Genomic DNA, 20,607 nt, shown 5'->3' on the forward strand with positions numbered 1-20,607 from the left:
ATCATCATCTCAATGGTGATCAGGTGGCCTCCTTGTTGGTGTCCCACCTGAGGGCTTCTTCTCGGCGGTAGTATGAAGTTTCATGGCGGTTCTTCTGTTTCTTTTTGCGTCTTCATCGTGTTAGTTCATTGTCTGTTAGAATGGTCTTGTCCTTTCTCTCTTGGTTGTTTCAGTACTGTCATCTTATGCCTAACACTGTCGTCTCGTATTGTGCGGCGCTGGCAGAGCCACTTCAGCTTGCCTTCGGTATCGATTTTACGTCTGCACTGTTTCGCAAGCTGTCTCGTGCTTTGTTTCACCTCCGGCCTGCTCATACTCCGCCTGAGCCGTCCTGGTTTTTGGACAGGGTGCTCGCTTACCTTCCATCTCCTCGTTTCGTCGTGGCTCCTTCGGTCCAGGATTGTTTCTCCAAGACTCTTTTCTTGTTGGCATTAGTCTCTGGGGGTCGGGTCGGGGAGCGTCATTCTCTCCTCCGGCGCAGAGGTTTCTGCTCTTTTGGTCGTGGAGATTGTTATGTTCGCTTGCAGCCGTCTCCTATTTTTCTGGCGAAGAATGAGACTGCTGCGTTCCGGAGAGGTCCGTGGGTGGTTGATGCTTGGTTGGTACGGCCGGGGGTGCATCATGCTTTGTGTCCGGTTGCGGCGCTTCGCCGTTATTTGTGCACCACAGCTTCTGTGTCCGGGGATGCGCTTTGGGTTGATCCGGTTTCCCTTCTTCCCTGTTCGCGGGTTTGGGTCTCCCAGGTCTTCCACAAGGTTATCAAATCAAGCCAGCCTGCGGTCTATCCTCGTGCCCGTGACGTCCGTAAGTTTGCGGCTCTTGCTGCCGTCTTTGGTAATGTCTTGGTCTGACATTCGGGTGCAGGGTTTTTAGCGGTCAAATAGGGTCTTGGCTGTTCGTTACCTCATGAATGTCCCTGGGCGCCGTCGGGCCTGTGTTGCTTTGTGTCGGCGGTTGCAGCCAGTTGTCTCGACTTCGAGTTGAGAAGTGAGCGGCGACCGCTTCCCGGGTAAGTCCCTCTTTTTCCGTCTGTGAGTAGTTAGCTCCGGTGAGCCGACGGGGCTTCCCCCAGAAAACCATTGTTAAATGTAATGAAACGCCATTTTCTGGATGAGTCTCGGAGGCTCCTCGGCATCCCTACCTCCCTCCCTCCGGTCAGCATGTTTTTCGTGTTTTTGACAACCAGCCTCAGAACTGAGGTGTGGGTAGCCGGCGTGAAGGGTCTGGGGTTCCCCCTTCCCCCTCCCGGGGAGGGGGAAGCTGCATAGACAGCGGCGCGGCAACATGTGACGTCACACTAGTTTGCTTGTTTTCTGTTGGGGATTTCTTTCCACTAGTTCGGCTTTTGGTAGCAATTTTAGCCAGAATAGGAGTTTGTTTTGGGGCGCTTACCTTTCTGGGTGCCTGATCCGGTCGATGGCAGACATAGAATGCTTCCAACCACACGGGGGTTTCTATAGGCCATTGCTCCTCCTTGCCTCTCTGAGGGGACCCGGTTCTGGCCGTGGTCCTCAGTAGGCCTTAGAACTCTATACACATGACTGATGCCAAAGTCTGACATAAGCATATCAGCATAGGATAGCTCTGGGGAGCCTCCGGGACTCGCCCAGAAAATGGCGTTTCATTACATTCAACGCTGATTTTTTATTGTGTACAAGAAAAAATAGACACTGATGCAAACGCCTTTTGAAGGTTACCTCTTGCAACGCATCCAACGCACTGGGGTTAGTGCCATTTAGTGTGTTGAATTGAGGTTGTACAGTACTGTATAACATATTAAGATGTAAATTACCTTTGATAAAAGTATGTAAGTCATTTGCACATTTTATAAATTAAATGTTTTATCTTTGCTTCAGAACTGCAGATAGGAACATCCAGTGTCTTCCTGAACTGGTGCAGGTCATTGGTGGGAAATATGAAAAGTTAGCAGGAATGTTACGTCAGGAGTTGGACGAGGGTGAGATCGAGACTGTGTTTAAAGTTGTGCAGCAGCTGCCGATCTTGAATGTTTTCTTAGCAGTGAGAGGATGGTGGGCCCACAATCAAAATCAGACTGAAGTTAAAGTTAACAGTAGAACCACAGGTAAGATAATATGGTATAATAATAACATAATATTAAGGAAACTGAACAAGTCCTTTTAGTCATATGTAGCAGCTCCTATATATATATATCCACCCATACTCATTCATTTACTTGTTTAAGAATATAACAAATGCTTATTCAACTAAGGATTTACTTAGTTGTTTGTATATACAGAAATTATTTGTTTATTGTATATTTCTGTGGGGAGCCCCTACGGCTCCCTGGAGCTTATCGGGCTAATGTATGTTATATTAGACCGGGACATTATCTAAGGAGTTCAGACCTACCAGGGACCAGCGCCAGAACATGGCCCCTTCAGAGAGGTTTCAGGGAGCAATGGCCATGGAAAACCCCTTGTGGTTGGGGTTTTCCTTATCTGCCATCGACCGGGGTTAGGTTTTCAGGAATCTGTACACCTGTTGATTGACGGTTGAGAGGCGGGACCAAAGAGCCAGAGCTCAACCCCCGCAAACACAACTAGGTGAGTACCCAGAAAGGTAGGCACAACAAAACAAACCCCACATGGTAAAAAACTAAAACAAAAAAACGAACAGAGAGGTAGAAACTCCCTACAATCCCAAGGAAACAAGCAAACAAGCAAACATTACACTTTACTGCCGCGCCAATTGTCCGCGCAGCCCTCCCCGCCCCGAGAGGGGGAGGGGGGAGCCCCGGATCTACCGCGCCGGCTGCCTAGCATCAGTTCGTAAGCTAATGTCAACCGGGATAGACACTTCTCTGTTGACCACACCACACACTAGAAGGTGGCGGGACAACGATGTTTCGGTCCGTCCTGGACCATTCACACAATTGACTTGAGAATGGTCCAAGACGGACCGAAACGTCGTCGTCCCTTCACCTTCTAGTGTGTGGTCTGGTCAACATACTTTAGCCATGTTATTATGACTCATCGCCTGCACACTTCTGTGGCCTCAGTTTCCTAGGCGGTGTTTGCCTTGTGTGGCGTTCACTGCCGTGTGTTGTGTTGTGCGGTTGCCAGGAGTACCTCATCAGTGCTGGGGCTGCATGCATTTAGGGGCTTCCTTCCCTAAGCGCCCAGTGAGTACTGCCCCTGCATGACAGGGTTATCTTCCCTGGGACGTTCGGGAACCAGTCCCATAGAGGTTCTTGCTGCTCGGCATTTGCCCTTGCTGGGCCAGCTGGGGCTTAAGGCCCTTGTTTGGCCCTAGGTAGGGACTGGTATTGTGCTGGTTAGGGGTCAAGGTGTTGCACAGCATGGTTCCTGTTGCCTCTGGAGACGGTGTACTTTTGCGGGGTTTTTCTTTTGTTTTTATTTTCATTTGCCTGGTGAGGGTCGGCCTAGTGTGGCTATAGTTCCATTGGTAGTGTTTGGTGGCCCTCTGCTAGGCCCCCGTGATTGTACACATCTCGGGGGTTTTCAGTGCTATCCTCTACCCTCTTGTTATTTTTGGGTGTTTAACCCTTAAATGGCGCATAGCTATATACCATTTGACACCCACAGGCGCATACCAAAAAAAAAAAAAAAAAATTATTTTTTCTTCCTAACCTGTTAATTTGTGTTAACTGATCACGGGAAAAATAATAAAACAATCGTAAGTGGCATATATTGTCCACTATAGGGCAGGGAATTCTGGCAAAAATCAGGCGCTGACTGAGCGTGCGTCGCTGGCAGTCTGTTGATCGCCAGCTGTCAGGCCAGAGTTTCCACAAAGATATAATTACCTAATTATTTCAATGTCTCTGATTGATTTTTCGTAGTTTTTTTGCTGTAATATTATTCAATAGTGTGTAGTGTGATATATTTATATAATAAAATGAGTGAATCATCGCTGTACTCAAAAATATGGTATAACATATGCGAGATATATTCTCTGCTTGTTCTCCAGTACTCTCCTGATGTTATTACTGTTCAGAGTACAGGCGGCATTCGTGTTGCAAGCTAAGTTAGATCGCTGCAACACGCTAGGTTGGTTTCCCACTCGTATGCCCCGGGGCCGCCCCGTTTTGGTTAGGTGCTGTTCGCCCCGTTCCCTCCCTGTTCCCGGCTCCTGACCGTCTGCGGGTTTCGGGGTCGGGGCGGGGTTTAGTTGGGGTAGATACTCGGGCAGTTTTTGGGGGTTGCCCCGTTCGGGTTGGGGACGGAGGTATTCGAGCCTGTTCCTCCTGCCAAAGCTTCTGGGTCATACCAGTGGCCCTTTCTTGCTGACTTTCCCATGGACTCTTCCCTTTCTTTAAGTTTGGAGGGCTTGGAGGACGGCTCTGCCCCAGGGCCTCTGTTGCAGGTTCCCGGGGCTGTAGGGGGATGCCTGCTAGCAGTTCTGGGGCGGTTTGCCCCTGCCTGGGTTTTCTGCTTCTGGGCGGAGTTTTTCGCCTATCCAATCTGCTTGCTTCCCACTTTTGCTGCCGTGTTTTTGTATCTTTTGCGTCGGTCACAGCCCTCTGTTCTGGTAACCATTTTCTTCTGCCGGTTTCCCGGCGTGGCCATCAGAGCAATGTTCCAGTTTGTTTACATGCGCCACATGTTTACATGCTCTTGGGAGTTTTTCACCTTTTCTGTGGGGAGCCCCTACGGCTCCCTGGAGCTTATCGGGCTAATGTATGTTATGTTAGACCGGGACATTAGCTAAGGAGTTCAGACCTACCAGGGACCAGCGCCAGAACCTGGCCCCTTCAGAGAGGTTTCAGGGAGCAATGGCCCTGGAAAACCCCATATGGTTGGGGGTTTTCCTTATCTGCCATCGACCGGGGTTAGGCACCCAGAAAGGTAGGCGTAACAAAACAAACCCCACATGGTAAGAAACTACAACAAAAACCGAACAGAGAGGTAGAAAACTCCCTACAATCCCAAGGAAACAAGCAAACAAGCAAACATCACACTTTACTGCCGCGCCGATCGTCCGCGCAGCCCTCCCCACCCCGGGAGGGGGAGGGGGGAGCCCCGGACCTACCGCGCCGGCTGCCAAGCTCCAGTTCGTTCGCTAATGTCAACCGGGATTGACGCTTCTCTGGCCTCAGTTTCCTAGGCGGTGTTTGCCTTGTGTGGTGTTCACTGCCGTGTGTTGTGGTGTGCGGTGGCCAGGAGTACTTCATCAGTGCCGGGGCTGCATGTGCTTAGTGGCTGACTTCCCTAAGCGCCCTGTGAGTACTGCCCTTGCGTAACAGGGTTATCTTCCCTGGGGCGTTCGGGAACCATTCCCGTTGAGGTTCTTGCTGCTCGGCATTTGCCTCGCCCTTGGGGCCAGCTGGGGCTTGGGGCCCTTGTTTGGCCCTGGGTAGGGATTGGTATTGTGCTGGTTAGGGCGTCAAGGTGTTGCGCAGCCTGCCACCTAAGCGGCGGCCGGTTTCTGTTGCCTCTGGAGACGGTGTACTTTTGCGGGGTTTTCTTTTGTTTTTAATTTTTCTTGCCTGGTGGGGGTCTGCCTAAGGTGGTTATAGTTCCACTGGTAGTGTTTGGCGGCCCTCTGCTAGGCCCCCGTGCTTGTACACGTCTCAGGGGTTTTTCAGTGCTATAATCTACCCTCTTGTTATGTTTGGGTTTCTTCACCGGTTAGCAACACCTTGCCCGGGCTTCCCGTAGTTGTTACCCTACAGGTCCTGGAAACCCCTGTCTGGGCTCGGGGGACCATTGAATGTGTCTTCCGGGTTCCAACCCGTCTTGTACGGGATCGTTGGTTGCTGTTCCCTTGTCTCCGGGTGACAGTCGCCAATTTTACCTCCGTCGTGCTGCCTGTTGGGTCACTGACACCTTGACCCGGAGTCTTGCGAGTGATTCTCTGCTTGTTCTCCAGTACTCTCCTGATGTTATTACTGTTCAGAGTACAGGCGGCATCCATGTTGCAAGCTAGGTTAGGTTGCTGCAACATGCTAGGTTGGTTTCCCACTCGAATGCCCCGTGGCCGCCCCGTTTGGTTAGGTGCTGCTCGCCCCTTTCTCTCCATGTTCCCGGCTCCGGACCGTCTGCGTGTTTCGGGGTCGGGGCGGGGTTTAGTTGCGGCAGAGACTCGGGCGGTTTTCGGGGGCTGCCCCGTTCGGGTTGGGGACGGAGGTTTGAGCCTGTGCCTCCTGCCAAGGCTTCTGGGTCTTACCAGCGGCCCTTTCTTGTTGCCTTTCCCATGGACTTTTGCTTTTCTTTAAGGGCGGAGGGCTTGGAGGACGGCTCTGCCCCGGGAACTCTGTTGTTGGTTCCCGGGGCTGTGGGGGTTGCCTGCTAGCAGTTCTGGGGCGGTTTTGCCCCTTCAGGGGTTTTTCTGCTGTTGGGCGGCGTTTTTCGCCCTTCCAGTATGCTAGCTTCCCACATTTGCTGGCGTGTTTTTGTGTATTTAGCGTCAGTCACAGCCCCTGCTGGCGGCCATTTTCGTCTGCCGGTTTCACGGCGTGGCCACCAGGGCGGCGTTGCGGTTTGTTTACATGCGTCTGGGTGTGCGAGCGAGCGTCTCTGGTGAGTTTTCAAAAAATTTTCAGGGTTTTTGTTCTCCTGTTGTCGTTTCTTTGTTTTTCTGGTGTTTTCTTGCCGTTGCCTGTTCCTCTGGGAACGTTTGGGTGTTGATTTTGGGTCTGAGCCTATGGGTTTAGGCTCAGTGCCCCTGGCTGGTGTGCTTGCTCCCACACCTTGCCCCTCGGTTTTCGGTCTGTTGGGACCGTTTTCCCAGGGCGTTCTGCTGGGGTCTGTGCTTTGCCTTTCAGTGGTGTTCTCCGCCGGCAAATGTGGTGGTTGGGCTCCCCCTGGTTCGATTCTGGGTTCCTTTGGGTTCCTTGGTTTCGTTCTGGAGGTTTCTTCCTCTTGGGCCCCCTTTTGTGGGTTCAGGGGACTTTGTTTCCTCGTGTGCCCCGGTTCTGCCTTTTGGGGTTCCGGGGTCTTCCTGGCTTGCAGGCTGAGCTTTTTGGGTCTTGGCACATGTTGTGGTTGTGCTGGGACTTTGTGGTTTTGCTGTCGAGGTGGGCCTTTTGATGCAGTTTTGTGCCTTCTTTGCCTGGCCGGCGTAGTGCTCTCTGCCACTGGTCGGCGGCTTGTGCTTTTACAATATATGTCTTCACCTAGTTGTGCTTGTGGGGGTTGAGCTCTGGCTCCTTGGTCCTGCCTCTCAACCGTCCATCAACAGGTGTATCGGTTCCTGTGCCTCTTGGGCTCTGTCATGTCTACATGTGACATTGTATGGGGGTCAGTCTCGTTACTTGTGTGAGGAGTCGCCACATTACTTCCTAGTGCTTTCCCGTTCCCATTCTGACACTATAAAAAAAAAAAAAAAAAAAAAAAAACTATCTGTGGCTCTTTTGGGTACTTGGTTTCCACCTGTGTCCCCTAGTGCGTGTGCCCCTTGTGTTACATAGCCTGTCCTTATCAGCCCTGTCGATTCCCTTGGGTATCTTGAATGTGGTGATCAGGTCGCCCCTCACTTCATCTTCCAGCGAAGTGTGGTTTCATTACCGTAGTCTCTCCTCATGACTTCGGTAGTGTACTTTTTCTTTCGGAAGGGGTTCTGTTCCCTTCTCTGTTGACTGGGCGCTGGGGGAGCAGCTTGCTCTGTTGCCTCTCGCTTGGTCCCGCTGTTGGTGGGCGCTTTGGGTTGTCTTCCGGCCTCTGCTGGCGTCGGAGGACGGCTTCTCCCCCTTGGGGGGGGGTTCAGAGCTGGCGGGGTGGGCTTCTTCCCCTGCGCTTCGTCATTTCCTCTTCGTGGGTGCGTGGGGCGTGGTCGATCCGCCCCATCCTTCTGGGCTTCCCGTCTGCTCTTTGCAGTCATGAGCTTTTCCCGTCTGCTCTTTGCAGTCATGAGCTTTTCCTGTCTGCTCTTTGCAGTCATGAGCTTTTCCCGTCTGCTCTTTGCAGTCATGAGCTTTTCCGGTCTGCAGTTCTTCTGGACTACTTCAGTCTGTGCCCTGGATCCTCTGCCCTCCTCGGAGGACTGTTGTCTCCTGTTCGGATTCTGTTAGGGCCGGGTGCATAGATGGTGGACCTGGACCTCCAGGTCACTTCTTGGCACGTTCCTCTCCAGTTTTTCTGGGGCTAGCACGGTTTGTAATTACCTATGTGTACTTACCTAAGTGTAGTTACAGGATGAGAGCTACTCTCGTGGTGTCCCGTCTTCCCAGCACTCTTTGTCATATTATGCTTTGATTATGATTGTCATATTGTCATATAATGATTGTCATATGTCATAATGTCTTAATATGATTGTCATGTAATGTTTTGGTGGTGGGGCTTCAGGTTTGCTGTTTTTATTGCCTTCCCTATTTTGTAAAGGGCACTTTGTATACTCTTTGCATCTTTACCGGATCTTAGTGCCCTGTCTGCGTCTGAGATTCGGTGTCTGGCCTACCTCGACGACTGGCTGGAGTGGGCTCCCAGTCAGTCCGCTTGTCTGCTCGCCAGGGGATGGTTCTTTCCAGATCGCTGGGTTTGGTTTCCTGGTGATCTGGAGGTTTTTTCTTCTGTTTCCGTCCCGGGTTCGGACCTGGGCCTTGTTTCAGGCGCTTGGGCCCCTCATTGTCTTCCCTCCAGAAGTGTTACTGCGGCTGTGGTCCCGCCTTTGGCTGTTCAGGAGGGGGTCCCGGGTTGCTCAGCGGTTGCTTGGGCGGTTGTGCGGGAGTTTGCACTTCGGCGTGCTTGTCTGCCCTCGGAGTCGGGTTTGGCTACGGCGTCGGTTGGTTCCTACGGAGACTCCCCTTCCGCCTCTTGCATTCCTTGGGTTCCTCTGGGGATCTGGTGTTGGTGCTGCGTCACCAGCTTCCTCTTTGTGGTTTTCGGGGTTCCGTGCCTTGGCACCTCCCCGAGCCTTCGCTCGATGTGTTCACGGACGGGTCTCTCGGCTGGGGCTTTGTGACCAGTGCTCACCAGGTCGGCCGAGGTTGATGGAGTCTGTCTGTCTGTCGGGCTCACAGCCCGGTTCAGGTGTTCATGGCTGTCTGGTTTGCGCTTCGGAGGGTTTGGGTCACTAGGTACTCTACCATTCAGCTCTGTTTGGACTGTTCTCTGGTGGTTCTTGCCGGAACCACAGGGGGTTTGGTTAACCGTGTGGTTCGTGTCCGGGGTGTGTCCTGCGTCCTGGTGGACAGCTGTCTCGGTTCATTCCTCTTCGTCGGTTGGCCAGTCGTCGCCGATTCGTTTTGTTGGCTCTGTTGGGCTTATGGACTCCTGGCCATGGACGTCTTTGGGTCGGCGTGGTCTAGGCGTCGCCCGTTTTGTGGCGCCCTTCCCACCTGCGAGGACTTCACAGTGGAGGCTTTTGGCAGGCCTGGTCGAGCTGGGGGGTACCTGTCCCTCTTCTCCCGGTCCAGCTGTTGCTTCGGGTTCTGGCTCGGTTGCAGCCCATTCCCACGAGAACAGTCCTTATGGTTCCATGGTGGCTGGCCCGGCCTTCTTTTCAGACGCTGCTTGATAGGTGTCCGTACCCGGGGCGTTTTTCCTGAGGCTTCGCCTCTTTCAGCAGGCCGAATCGGTCCTGTCCGTGCCTGGTTCGGCCTTCTCTTTGGCTCTTCGCGTCTGGTATTTTGACGCAGGTATCACCATCTCTATGGTGTTCTGGTGGTTTTGTTGACGGTGTCCCACCTGCGAGCTTCGTTTTGGAGACAGTATGACGTTTATTACGTTTTCTCGCGTTTTGTTTCCCCTCCGGCCTGCTCATGAGTCGCCTGAGCCATCCTGGTCCTTGTTCAGGGTGCCTTCTTATCTTCCCCTCAGTTTGTGGTAACCCCTTCGGTTTCAGTTTCCTCCTCTTTGGTACTGGTGGTAGCTTTATTGGTGTGCAGCCTTTCTCTGTCCTGGTGACGGTCGAGACGGCTGCTTTCCGGAGGGGTTCTTGGGGTATTGGTACTTGTTTGGTTTGGCCGGGGGGTGCGTCCTGTGTTGTCCGGTTGTGCTTTTTGCTGTTGCCGGTGTACCGTGCCTGGGGATGCACTGTGGTTGATCCGGTTCCTTCGTTCCTTGTTTTCAGGGCTCGGGTCTCCCAGGTCGTCCGCAGTGTTTTCCTTCTTCCTGCGGTCTGTCTTTGCGCCCGTGCTGTTCAGACGTTTGCAGCATTTGCTGCTGTGTTGGTGACGTCTCGGGCTCGTTTCGGGCGCAAGGAATTGTGGGTCGCACAGGTTTTTGGCCGCCCATCCATATGTGCGTCTGTTCTTGGGCGTTCTTGTTGCCTTGGGTCGCAGGTTTGCGACCGGTTGTCTTGGCTTTGCGTTGCAGAGTTTGTGGCAGCCGCCTCCCGGGTTAGCCCTTTCTTTTCCTTCTCTTTGGGTATGAAGCTCCAGGGAGCCGTAGGGGCTCCCCACAGAAAACCAGCGTTGAATGTAATGAAACGCCATTTTCTGGGTGAGCCCCGGAGGCTCCCTGGAAACCCTCCCTCCCACCGGTCGGCGGTTTTTTCGCGTTGGTTGAAGCTTAGCTTCCGAACTGGAGCTTGGCAGCCGGCGCGGTAGGTCCGGGGCTCCCCCCTCCCCCTCCCGGGGTGGGGAGGGCTGCGCGGACGATCGGCGCGGCAGTAAAGTGTGATGTTTGCTTGTTTGCTTGTTTCCTTGGGATTGTAGGGAGTTTTCTACCTCTCTGTTCGGTTTTTGTTGTAGTTTCTTACCATGTGGGGTTTGTTTTGTTACGCCTACCTTTCTGGGTGCCTAACCCCGGTCGATGGCAGATAAGGAAAACCCCCAACCATATGGGGTTTTCCAGGGCCATTGCTCCCTGAAACCTCTCTGAAGGGGCCAGGTTCTGGTGCTGGTCCCTGGTAGGTCTGAACTCCTTAGCTAATGTCCCGGTCTAACATAACACACATTAGCCCGATAAGCTCCAGGTAGCCTCCGGGGCTCGCCCAGAAAATGGCATTTCATTACATTCAACGCTGGTTTTTTCAGGGGTTTTTATTTTCCTGTTGTCGTTTCTTTGCATTTCTGGTGTTTTCTGCCCGTTTCCTGTTCCTCTGGGAACATTTGAGTGTTGATTTTGCACTGGGTTTTCCGTTTTTGTCTGTTTTGGGTCTGGGCCCTTGGATTTGGGCTCAGTGTCCCTGTCTGTTATTCACAGACAGGGACACTGTCTGTCTGTCTGTCCGTTGCTCCCACACCTTTTCCCTCGGTTTTCAGTCTGTTTTGACTGTTTTCCTGGGGGTTCTGACTGGGGCTGTGCTTTGCCTTTCTGTGGTGTATCTCCGCCGGCAAATGTGGTGATCTGGGCTCCCCCTGGTTCGATTCCGGGTTCCTTTGGGTTCTTTGGTTTCGTTCCAGAGGTTTCTTCCTTTTGGGCCCCCTTTGTGGGTTCAGGGAGCTTTGTTGCCTTGTGTGTGACCCGGTTCTGACTTTTGGGATTCGGGGGTCTTCCTAGCTTGCAGACTGATCCTTTTGGGTCTTGGCACATGTTGTGGTCGTGCTGGGACTTTGGGGTGTTGTTGTCGAGGTGGGCTTTTTGATGCAGTTTTGTGCCATCTTCGCCTGGCCGGCGTGGTGCTCTCTGCCCACTGGTCGGCGGCTTGTAATTTTCTTTTCACGTGTATGTACACGATGTGCATGTACATGTACACATGTGCATGTGTACACTGTGTGTGTGTTTGCATGTGTGTATGTACATACGCATGTGTGTGTAACATACCCTGTGTATATGCCTAATATATATGTATATGTGTGTATATGTGTATGTATACTTTTTCTTTCGGAAGGGGCTGTTTCCTTCTCTGTTGACGGGGCGCTGGGGGAGCAGCTTGCTCTGCTGACTCTCACATGGTCCTGCAGTTAGTGCGTGCTTTTGGTTGTCTTCCGGCCTCTGGTGGCGGCGGTGGATGGCTTCTCCCCCTTTTAGGGGGTTCAGGGCTGGCGGGGTGGGCTTCTTCCCCTGCACTTCGTCATGTCATCTTAGTGGGTGCATTCAACTTGGTCGATCCGCCCCATCCTTCTGGGGTTCCCGTCTGCTCTATGCAGACATGGGCCTGTCGAATCTGGGGTTCTTCTGAACTTCTTCAGTCTGCGCCCTGGATTCTATGCCCTCATTTTAGGACTGTTGTCTCCTATCCAGCTTCTGTTGGGGCCGGGTGCCTGGATGGTGGCCCTGGACCTCCAGGTCAATTCTTGGCACGTTCCTCTCCAGTATTCCGGGACTGGCACAGTTGGTGGTGGGGCTTCAGGCTTACCGTTTTTGTTGCCTTCCCTATTTTGTAATTGGCACTTGGTGTATTTACACATCTTTACCGGATCTTGGTGCCCTGTCTGAGTCTGCTTGGGATTCTGTGTCTGGCCTACCTCGACTACTGGCTGGTGTGGGCTCGCAGAGCCGCTCCGGCTTGCATTCGGGGTGGACGTCACATCTGCCCCGTTTCATACGCTTTCTCGTGTTTTGTTTCACCTCCGGCCTTCTCATGTGTCGCCTGAGCCATCCAGGTCCTTGATCAGGGTACCTTCTTATCTTCTCCTCAGTTTGTGGTAGCCCCTTCAGTTCAGGTTTCTGCTCTTTGGTACTGGTGGTAGGTTTGTATGTTTGCAACCTTTCTCCGTCCTCTTTGGCGACGGTCGAGACGGCTACTTTCCAGAGGGGTTCTTGGGTTATTGATGCTTGATTGGTTCGGCCAGGGTGCGTCCTGTGTTGTCCGGTTGCGCTTTTTGCCGCTACCTCGTAGGGGCCTCGTAGCCTGGTGGATAGCGCGCAGGACTCGTAATTCTGTGGCGCGGGTTCGATTCCCGCACGAGGCAGAAACAAATGGGCAAAGTTTCTTTCACCCTGAATGCCCCTGTTACCTAGCAGTAAATAGGTACCTGGGAGTTAGTCAGCTGTCACGGGCTGCTTCCTGGGGGTGGAGGCCTGGTCGAGGACCGGGCCGCGGGGACACTAAAAAAAAGCCCCGAAATCATCTCAAGATAACCTCAAGATAACCTGTGTACCGTGTCTGGGGGATGCGCTTTGGGTTGATCCGGTTCCCTTCATTCCCTGTTTCAGGGCTCGGGTCTACCAGGTCGTCCGCAGAGTTTTTAAGTTTTCCAGCCTGTGGTTTGTCCTTGTGCCCGTGCTGTTCGGACGTTTGCAGCTTTTGCTGCTGTGTTGGTGACGTCTAGGGTTCATTTCGGGCGCAGGGATTTGGGGGTCGCACAGGTTCTTGGCCGCCCATTCGTTATGCGTGTCTGCTCCTGTGCGTTCTTGTTGCCTTGGGTCGCATGTTGCAGCCTGTTGTCTCGGCTTCAAGTTGCAGAGTTTGTGGCGGCCGCCTCCCGGGTCAGCCTTTTCTTTTCCTTCTCTTTGGGTCTGAAGCTCCAAGGAGTCATAGGAGCTTCCCACAGAAAACCAGTGTTGAATGTAATGAAACGCCATTTTCTGGGTGAGCCCCGGAGGTGAAACGCCATTTTCTGGGTGAGCCCCGGAGGTTCCCTGGCAACCCTCCCTCCCACCGGTCGGTGTTTTTTTTGCGTTGGTTAAAGCTTAGCTTCCGAACTGAAGCTAGGCAGCCGGCGGGGTAGGTCCGGGGTTCCCCCCTCCCCCTCTCGGGGCGGGGATGGCTGCTCGGATGATCGGCGCGGCAGTAAAGTGTGATGTTTGCTAGTTTCCTTGGGATTGTAGGGAGTTTCGACCTCTCTGTTCGTCTTTTTATTTACGTTTTTTATCATGTGGGGTTTGTTTTGTTATGCCTACCTTTTTTGGTGCTAACCCCGGTAGATGGCAGATAAGGAAAACCCCAACCACAAGGGGGTTTTCCAGGGCCATTGCTCCCTGAAAACTCTCTGAAGGGGCCAGGTTCTGGCACTGGTCCCTGGTAGGTCTGAACTCCTTAGCTAATGTCCCAGTCTAATATAACATACATTTGCCCGATAAGCTCCAGGGAGCCTCCGGGGCTCACCCAGAAAATGGCGTTTCATTACATTCAACGCTGGTTTTATGTATATAGAAATTGTTTTAGAGATAAGTTTTATCAATTTCTTGTTTTTGCCCTCCATAGCAGAGAAACGGAATGCTAGCGACTGGATTGAAGTTCACGCAGATCAAGAGTATACTCTGACAGTCAATCTTCACCGTGTCAACAGGGTCAGTAAATAATTGTAATTATAGTTTGAATACAGAGTGGCATTTAGATTTTAGAAAATCACTTCATTCAAAGGTCCAGGATAAATGACGGTAATACTTTGGATCCAGATTCTGAAGGTGGCCTATCTTTACTCATGTGGCCCAGTTTTTGTGGTAAGTTTCCAGGAACTGAGATTCAATGGGTGGGGGTCTGAGGTCACTCTCCAGGGTCTCTCCATCCCTTTCTCCCTTCCATCCTTAGGCTTTGGGAGATTTATACCACAGATTTATACCATTTATACCACAAATCAGCCACGTGACACACAAGTCCGGTCTGCTGTAAGAAGCAGAGCAGCAGGAAACCTCCGGGTTTGGACACCAAGCAAGCAGCTCCTGAAACCACGGCTGGGCCGGGCACCACCGGGCCAAGAGGATTACTCTCCCCTGGTAAGTCTCCAAGCGAGTTAGGACCTGGAGCAGCAGCTGAACTGGGGGAAATAGGTACAGGAACCCCCACCTCGACCAGTCCTGCCGAAAGGTATCGACCCTGATGGCCTCGCAGTTGGGGAAGGGCGCTACATACAGCAGAAGGTGCACGACCACGCTGACAGGAAGAGGTCCACCTCGGGACACCCGAACGTTTGGCAAAGCCAACGGAACAAGTCGGTATCGACCGTTCATTCCCTGGACAGAAGAACGAAACGAAACAGGCCCTCTGCCAGGATGTTGGACACCCCTGGATGTGAACCGCCAGGAGAACCCCCTCAGTTCAGGCAATGAACCACTGGGGAACAGTCCGAATTGAGCCTGATTGTCGATCCACGGATGACCCAAATTCTCCGAAGAACAAACCACACCACTGTGATCTCCCGCACCGTGCTGTGGGCCCGACGATAGGACGTACCCCATCGCCCCTGGCCGGCCTGGTGAGCACTAGTTACAAAGCCCCAGCCAAGAGATGACGCATCTGTGAGCACATCGAGTGAGGGCTCGGGCAGGCGCCAAGGCACTGAACCCCGAAGAACCCATAGAAGAAGCCAGAGACGCAGCAGCTGATGCAAGGCCCTCGGGGGCCAAAACTCAGCGATCGTGAGAGAGGCGGAAGGGACGTCTCCGAAGGGACCAGAACAGCCGATGAAGCCAAACCTGATGCGGCAGGTAGACCATCATCGCAAAGTTCAGGCTCCCGCACAGACCCTCAAACAACCGCCGGGTGACCTGGGAGCCCACCAGAAACAAGCGCATGCGAACCGCAGCCGAAGGAAAGAGACTGGAGGAAGAGACAAGGAAGCGGCCCGAGAGTCCCACACAAGACCCAGCCAGGTACGAACCTGGGAGGGAACCAGATGGGACTTCCTCCAGTTCACCAGGAACCCGAACCCAGCATGCCAAAGTCTGACATAAGCATATCAGCCTGGATAGCTCCGGGGAGCCGAAGGGGCTCCCTCCAGAAATATACTGTAATATAATAGACATCTGCGATTTGAAAAATTATTTATGTTATTGGCACAACTCAAGCGCGAGTGGACAAATCTAATCCATGTTTACACGGCACCATGCACGTTTCTTTTGATTTCATCGCCACAGTTCAGTGATCTACGGCCTCGAAATAATAAAATTAATAAATAATTTCTAAAATAATTGTTTCTGGGGCGAGCTCTGTTGGCTCCCTGTAGCTATCCAGGCTGATATGCCAATGTCACACTTTGGCATCTGTCAATGTGTATGGAGTTCTGTGGGCCTACCAAGGACCACGAGCCAGATCCTGGCCCTCAAAGAGGCACGAGGAACAATGGCCTATAGAAACCCCCGTGTGTTTAGAAACATTTTATGTCTGCCATCAACCTGGTCGGCACCCAGAAAGGTAAGCATCCCAAAACAAACCCCTATACTTGGTTCATACCTGGTTGATGGGGTTCTGGGAGTTTTTCTACTCCCCAAGCCTGGCCCAAGGCTTCGAGCCGGTCGGCCGAGCGGACAGCACTCTGGACTTGTGATCCTGTGGTCCCGGGTTCGATCCCGGGCGCCGGCGAGAAACAATGGGCAGAGTTTCTTTCACCCTATGCCCCTGTTACCTAGCAGTAAAATAGGCACCTGGGTGTTAGTCAGCTGTCACGGGCTGCTTCCTGGGGGTGGAGGCCTGGTCGAGGACCGGGCCGCGGGGACACTAAAGCCCCGAAATCATCTCAAGATAACCTCAAGATAATCTCAAGGCATGAATTGTGAGAGTTTGATCCACTAGGCTGTTGCTTGCAGTGGCACATAGGCCCACATACCCACCACAGCCCGGTTGGTCCGGCACTCCTTGAAGAAAATGATCTAGTTTTCTCTTGAAGATGTCCACGGTTGTTCCGTTAATATTTCTTTTGCTCGCTGGGAGGATGTAGACGCATGATGACATTATTATACAAAAATATTCCTCGTCATACACAACTAAATATACTTGTGGAATTGTTGAGTGCATGCTACCTTTTATCCATTATGTTTTACATTCTTGCACCCTTGTTGTTATCACAGTAAGAGCTCAGTAATTCACAGTCCAGTAACTTGAATCAATAAGTAATCTGCAAGATTTCACATTTGTTTTTGTTTTTTAGTTTTTTTAGTTGTTTTTTAGACCGGCTCGAGCCACTGGCTGCCACTGCCACTGCCACTCAGCATACCAACTTAGTGGTTCGTTATGGTGAACACGAATGTAGATACTTATATATTGTGTCTGTATATAGTGAATAAAAGCAAAAACAGTATTGTGGGAGGAGAATGTGGGTGAGTCAGGTGACTTGAGGGAGGGAGGAAGTAGCAGCTAGTGGCAGGCTGCCACTGGCACTGCCACTCAGCATGCCAACTTAGTGGTTCATTATGGTGAACACGAATGTAGATACTTATATATAATGTCTGTATATAGTGAATAAAAGCAAAAACGGTATGGTGGGATGAGAATGTGGGTGAGTGAGGTGTTGAGGGAGGGCGTGAGTGGCTGGCTGGTACACGGCGGTCACTCCTCGTTACTTTTTTACTTATAATAGCAACTTAGTGGTTCGTTATGGTGAACAAAACATGCAGATACTTATATATAACCTGTGTATATAGTGTAATAACCAAGAAAGTATTTGTTCACTGTTTGATAAACATAATTGAATCAACAATATGCACACCATATTTTTGCGTACAGCGATGATTCACTCATTTTATTATATAAATATATCACACTACACACTATTGAATAATATTACAGCAAAAAAAACTACGAAAAATCAATCGGAGACATTGAAATAATTAGGTAATTATCTCTTTGTGGGAACTCCGGCCTGACAGCTGGCGAGCAACAGACCGCCAGCGACGCATGCTGAGTCAGCGCCTATTTTTTGCCAGACTTCCCCGCCCTATAGCGGGCAATATACGCCACTTACGATTTTTTTATTATTTTTCCATGATCAATGAACACAAATTAACAGGTTAGGAAGAATTTTTTTTTTTTTGTATGCGCCTGTGGGTGTCAAATGGTATATAGCCGTGCGCCATTTAAGGGTTAAGGTACTTTCAGCATGCGCATTGCATGTTAGATTTAGGTTACTGCAACGCGCTAGGTTGGTTTCCCATCTGGATGCCCCGCAGCTGCTCAGCTTTGGTTTTAGGGACCCAGACCTGGGTGTGTTAGTCGGTTTGTCTTTGGTTCTGTCTGCGCTCCCTGGTCCTTCCCCTGTTGTTCATCCTGCACCTTTCCCCCTGTGTCCGGCTTCTAAACGTCTGAGGGTTTTGGATCCGGCACAGGGTTTAGTTGGTAATGAGACTCGTGCCGCCTCGGGGGCTGCTCCATCTGGGTCAGGGACGGAGGCATTTGAGCTGGTTCCTCCTGACGAGGCTTCTGGGTCCCACCAGCAGACCCCCCCCCCCCCCCCCCTCTTGTCTGCCATTCCCCTGGACTCTTCCTTTTCTTCAGGGGTAGAGGGTATGGAGGATGGCTCTGCCCCGGGTCCTGACTTGGGGGATCTCAGGGCTGGGGAGGAGTCGACCTGGGGGGGCCTTAGGCCCCCTTTGACCCCGCTTGGGTACTTTTGCCGTCCTCGCTGGTCTTATTGTTGCAGGGGGGAGGGGTTTTCTTACCCCCTTCCCTGTATGAGTATGATTTGGATTCGGCTCCTCCCTGGGTTCAGTACTGGGCCCCTTTGGGTACCCCGGCCCCATCTTTCCGGAGGTTTTCTACTTCTTGTATCTCCACGAAGGAGGTTCGGGAGGCTCTTGCTGCTTACCTCCTGTGAGACCCGGTTTCTGCCTCTGTCGTGGATCCGTCCTCTTTTGAGTTCGGTTCTTCTTCCCAGTTTTAGGTGTGTTTGGAGGTTCCGGCGTGTTCCTCGCTGGCAGACTGCCCATTCTTCTCGTTGGTGGGCGTGTCATGGGTTCTGTCGGACCTGCACGCTTGATTGGCAGGAAACTTCTATCGTTCTGCAGGTTTACCAGGGGGAAGGGGCGAGTTTAAGCACCTTAATGTGTGCTTGTTCACCTCCGTACTTTCTTGGGATGTTGGCCTTTTGCGGCTTAACGTGCAGGGTCCTTCTATTTCAGCATCGTTGGTTGCGGAGGATTTGCGTGCCCGTGGGCATTTGGCTTCGGTCTTGCGTATCTTTTCCCTTTTCGAGCTGTCTGCTGCCTGGCTTGAGGAGGATGTGGAGGCGTTGAGTGCCGGTCATTCGTCTGGGGCGCTGACTTTGGCAGCTAAGGCCTTGGCTATGCCATTGAAGCTCTTTGCGCCTATCCTGAAGGAGGCGGTGTTTCTGTTTTTTGCTTCTCGCCTCGAGTGCCATCAGGCTGTGCTCGCCCTGTCTTTGAAATCTACTTGGGCCTTGGCTCTTAGGTTTTCGTCTCCATTTTGTCCATTGCTATTTGCAGAGGCAGCAGTCTCGCAGTTTCTGCAAGCGGCTTCGTCTAGTTGTCATCCGCTGTCGAACTTGTTGGTTTTCTCTGGGGCAGTCACTCTAGGCCGTCTAGGAGGGGTCGTGCCAGGGTTCGGGGTTCCGCTAGTTGAGATGGGTCATTGGTGCCAGTTTCTGAGCCGACGTTGCCTTCGGTGCCGGCGTCGTCTGGTCGGTGCGGCGATCACTCTGTTCGGTGCTTGATTTCTCGTAAGGGGCTTCGGCCCTTTCGCGGTTCGCCCCATTGATGGGGCAATGGGGGGGAGGCTCGCTCTGTTTGCCCACGCTTGGTCCCACGATTTGTGAGCCTTTTTGGTCGTGTCATCCGGCCTGCAGTGGCATTGGGTGGCTCGGCTCCTCTTCCTTTAGGGGGTTCGGGGCTGGCAGGGCAGGCTTCTCCTGCGCTTCGTCAGGTCATCTTGGAGTGAGTGCACTTCGGCGTGGTCGTAATGACCCCGTCCCTCAGGTGGGTTTCCCACCTGTTTGCAGTGCCAAAACGAGACTGTGCGGATCTGAGTTTCATTCTGGAAGTGTCCCGTCTGAACCCCTGGATTCCTTGCCCCTCCTTTCGGATGACTACTCTGTCTCAGGTCCGGCTTCTGTTAGAGCCGGGTGCTTGGATGGTGTCCCTGGACCTCAAGGACGTTTATTGGCACGTTCCTATTTATCCAGGGTTCCGGGACTGGTTAGATTTTGTGGTGGGGCATCAGGCTTACCGCTTTCTTTGCCTAACTTTAGGCTTGAATCTGGCACCTTGTATTTTCAGGCGTCTTACCCGGGTTGTACTCCCCTATTTGTGCTTGTGGGGGTTGAGCTCTGGCTCTTTGGTCCCGCCTCTCAACTCTCAATCAACTGGTGTACAAGTTCCTGAGCCTATTAGGCTCTATCATCTACACTTGAAACTGTGTATGGAGTCAGCCTCCACCACATCACTTCCTAATGCATTCCATTTGTCAACCACTCTGGCACTATAAAAATTCTTTCTAATATCTCTGTGGCTCATTTGGGCACTCAATTTCCACCTGTGTCCCCAAGTGTCTGTGCCCCCTTGTGTTAAATAGCCTGTCTTTAAATAGCCCTGTCAATTCTTCTGAGAATCTTGTACATGGTGATCATGTACCCCCTAACTCTTCTGTCTTCCAGCGACGTGAGCTTTAATTTCGGTAGTCACTGCTCGTAGGTCATACCCCTCAGCCTCTCAGCCCATACCTTTTGATGCAGTTTTGTGCCTTCTTTGCCTGGCCGGCGTGGTGCTCTCTGCCCACTGGTCAGCGACTTGTACTTTTCTTTTAAAGTGTATGTGTGTGTGTACGCATGTACATGTGTACGCTGTGTGTGTGTGTGTGTGTGCACATGTGTATACATGTGTGTGTTACATACCTTGTGTGTATGTTTATATGTATATGTATGTGTATATACATAATGTGTATGTGTACTTTTTCTTTCGGAAGGGGCTCTGCTCCCTTCTCTGTTGATGGGGCGCTGGGGGAGCAGTTTGCTCTGTTGATTCTCGCATAGTCCCGCTGTTGGTGGGCGCTTTTGGTTGTCTTCCGGCTTCTGGTGGCGTCGGTGGACAGCTTCTCCCCCTTTGGGGGGGTTCAGAGCTGGCGGGGCGGGCTTCTTTCCCTGCGCTTCGCCATGTCACCTTAGTGGGAGCGTTGTTCGTGGTCGATCCG

The 20,607-nt window shown here is 52.2% G+C and overlaps 1 protein-coding gene across 1 annotated transcript in view; it reads left to right on the top strand.

The window, feature by feature from the left end:
* The window catches only part of obe (activating signal cointegrator 1 complex subunit obelus), a 565,443-nt gene that overhangs the window by 502,892 nt on the left and 41,944 nt on the right, over nt 1-20,607 (top strand). Inside the window, exons 43-44 of the mRNA XM_069330748.1 lie at nt 1,857-2,083; nt 13,957-14,042. Of these exons, the coding sequence (XP_069186849.1) occupies nt 1,857-2,083; nt 13,957-14,042 (313 nt within the window). The remainder of the gene's footprint in view (nt 1-1,856; nt 2,084-13,956; nt 14,043-20,607) is intronic.

The sequence above is a fragment of the Procambarus clarkii genome, chromosome 24, assembly GCF_040958095.1.
Source record: "Procambarus clarkii isolate CNS0578487 chromosome 24, FALCON_Pclarkii_2.0, whole genome shotgun sequence".
In the NCBI taxonomy this organism is placed as follows: domain Eukaryota; kingdom Metazoa; phylum Arthropoda; class Malacostraca; order Decapoda; family Cambaridae; genus Procambarus; species Procambarus clarkii.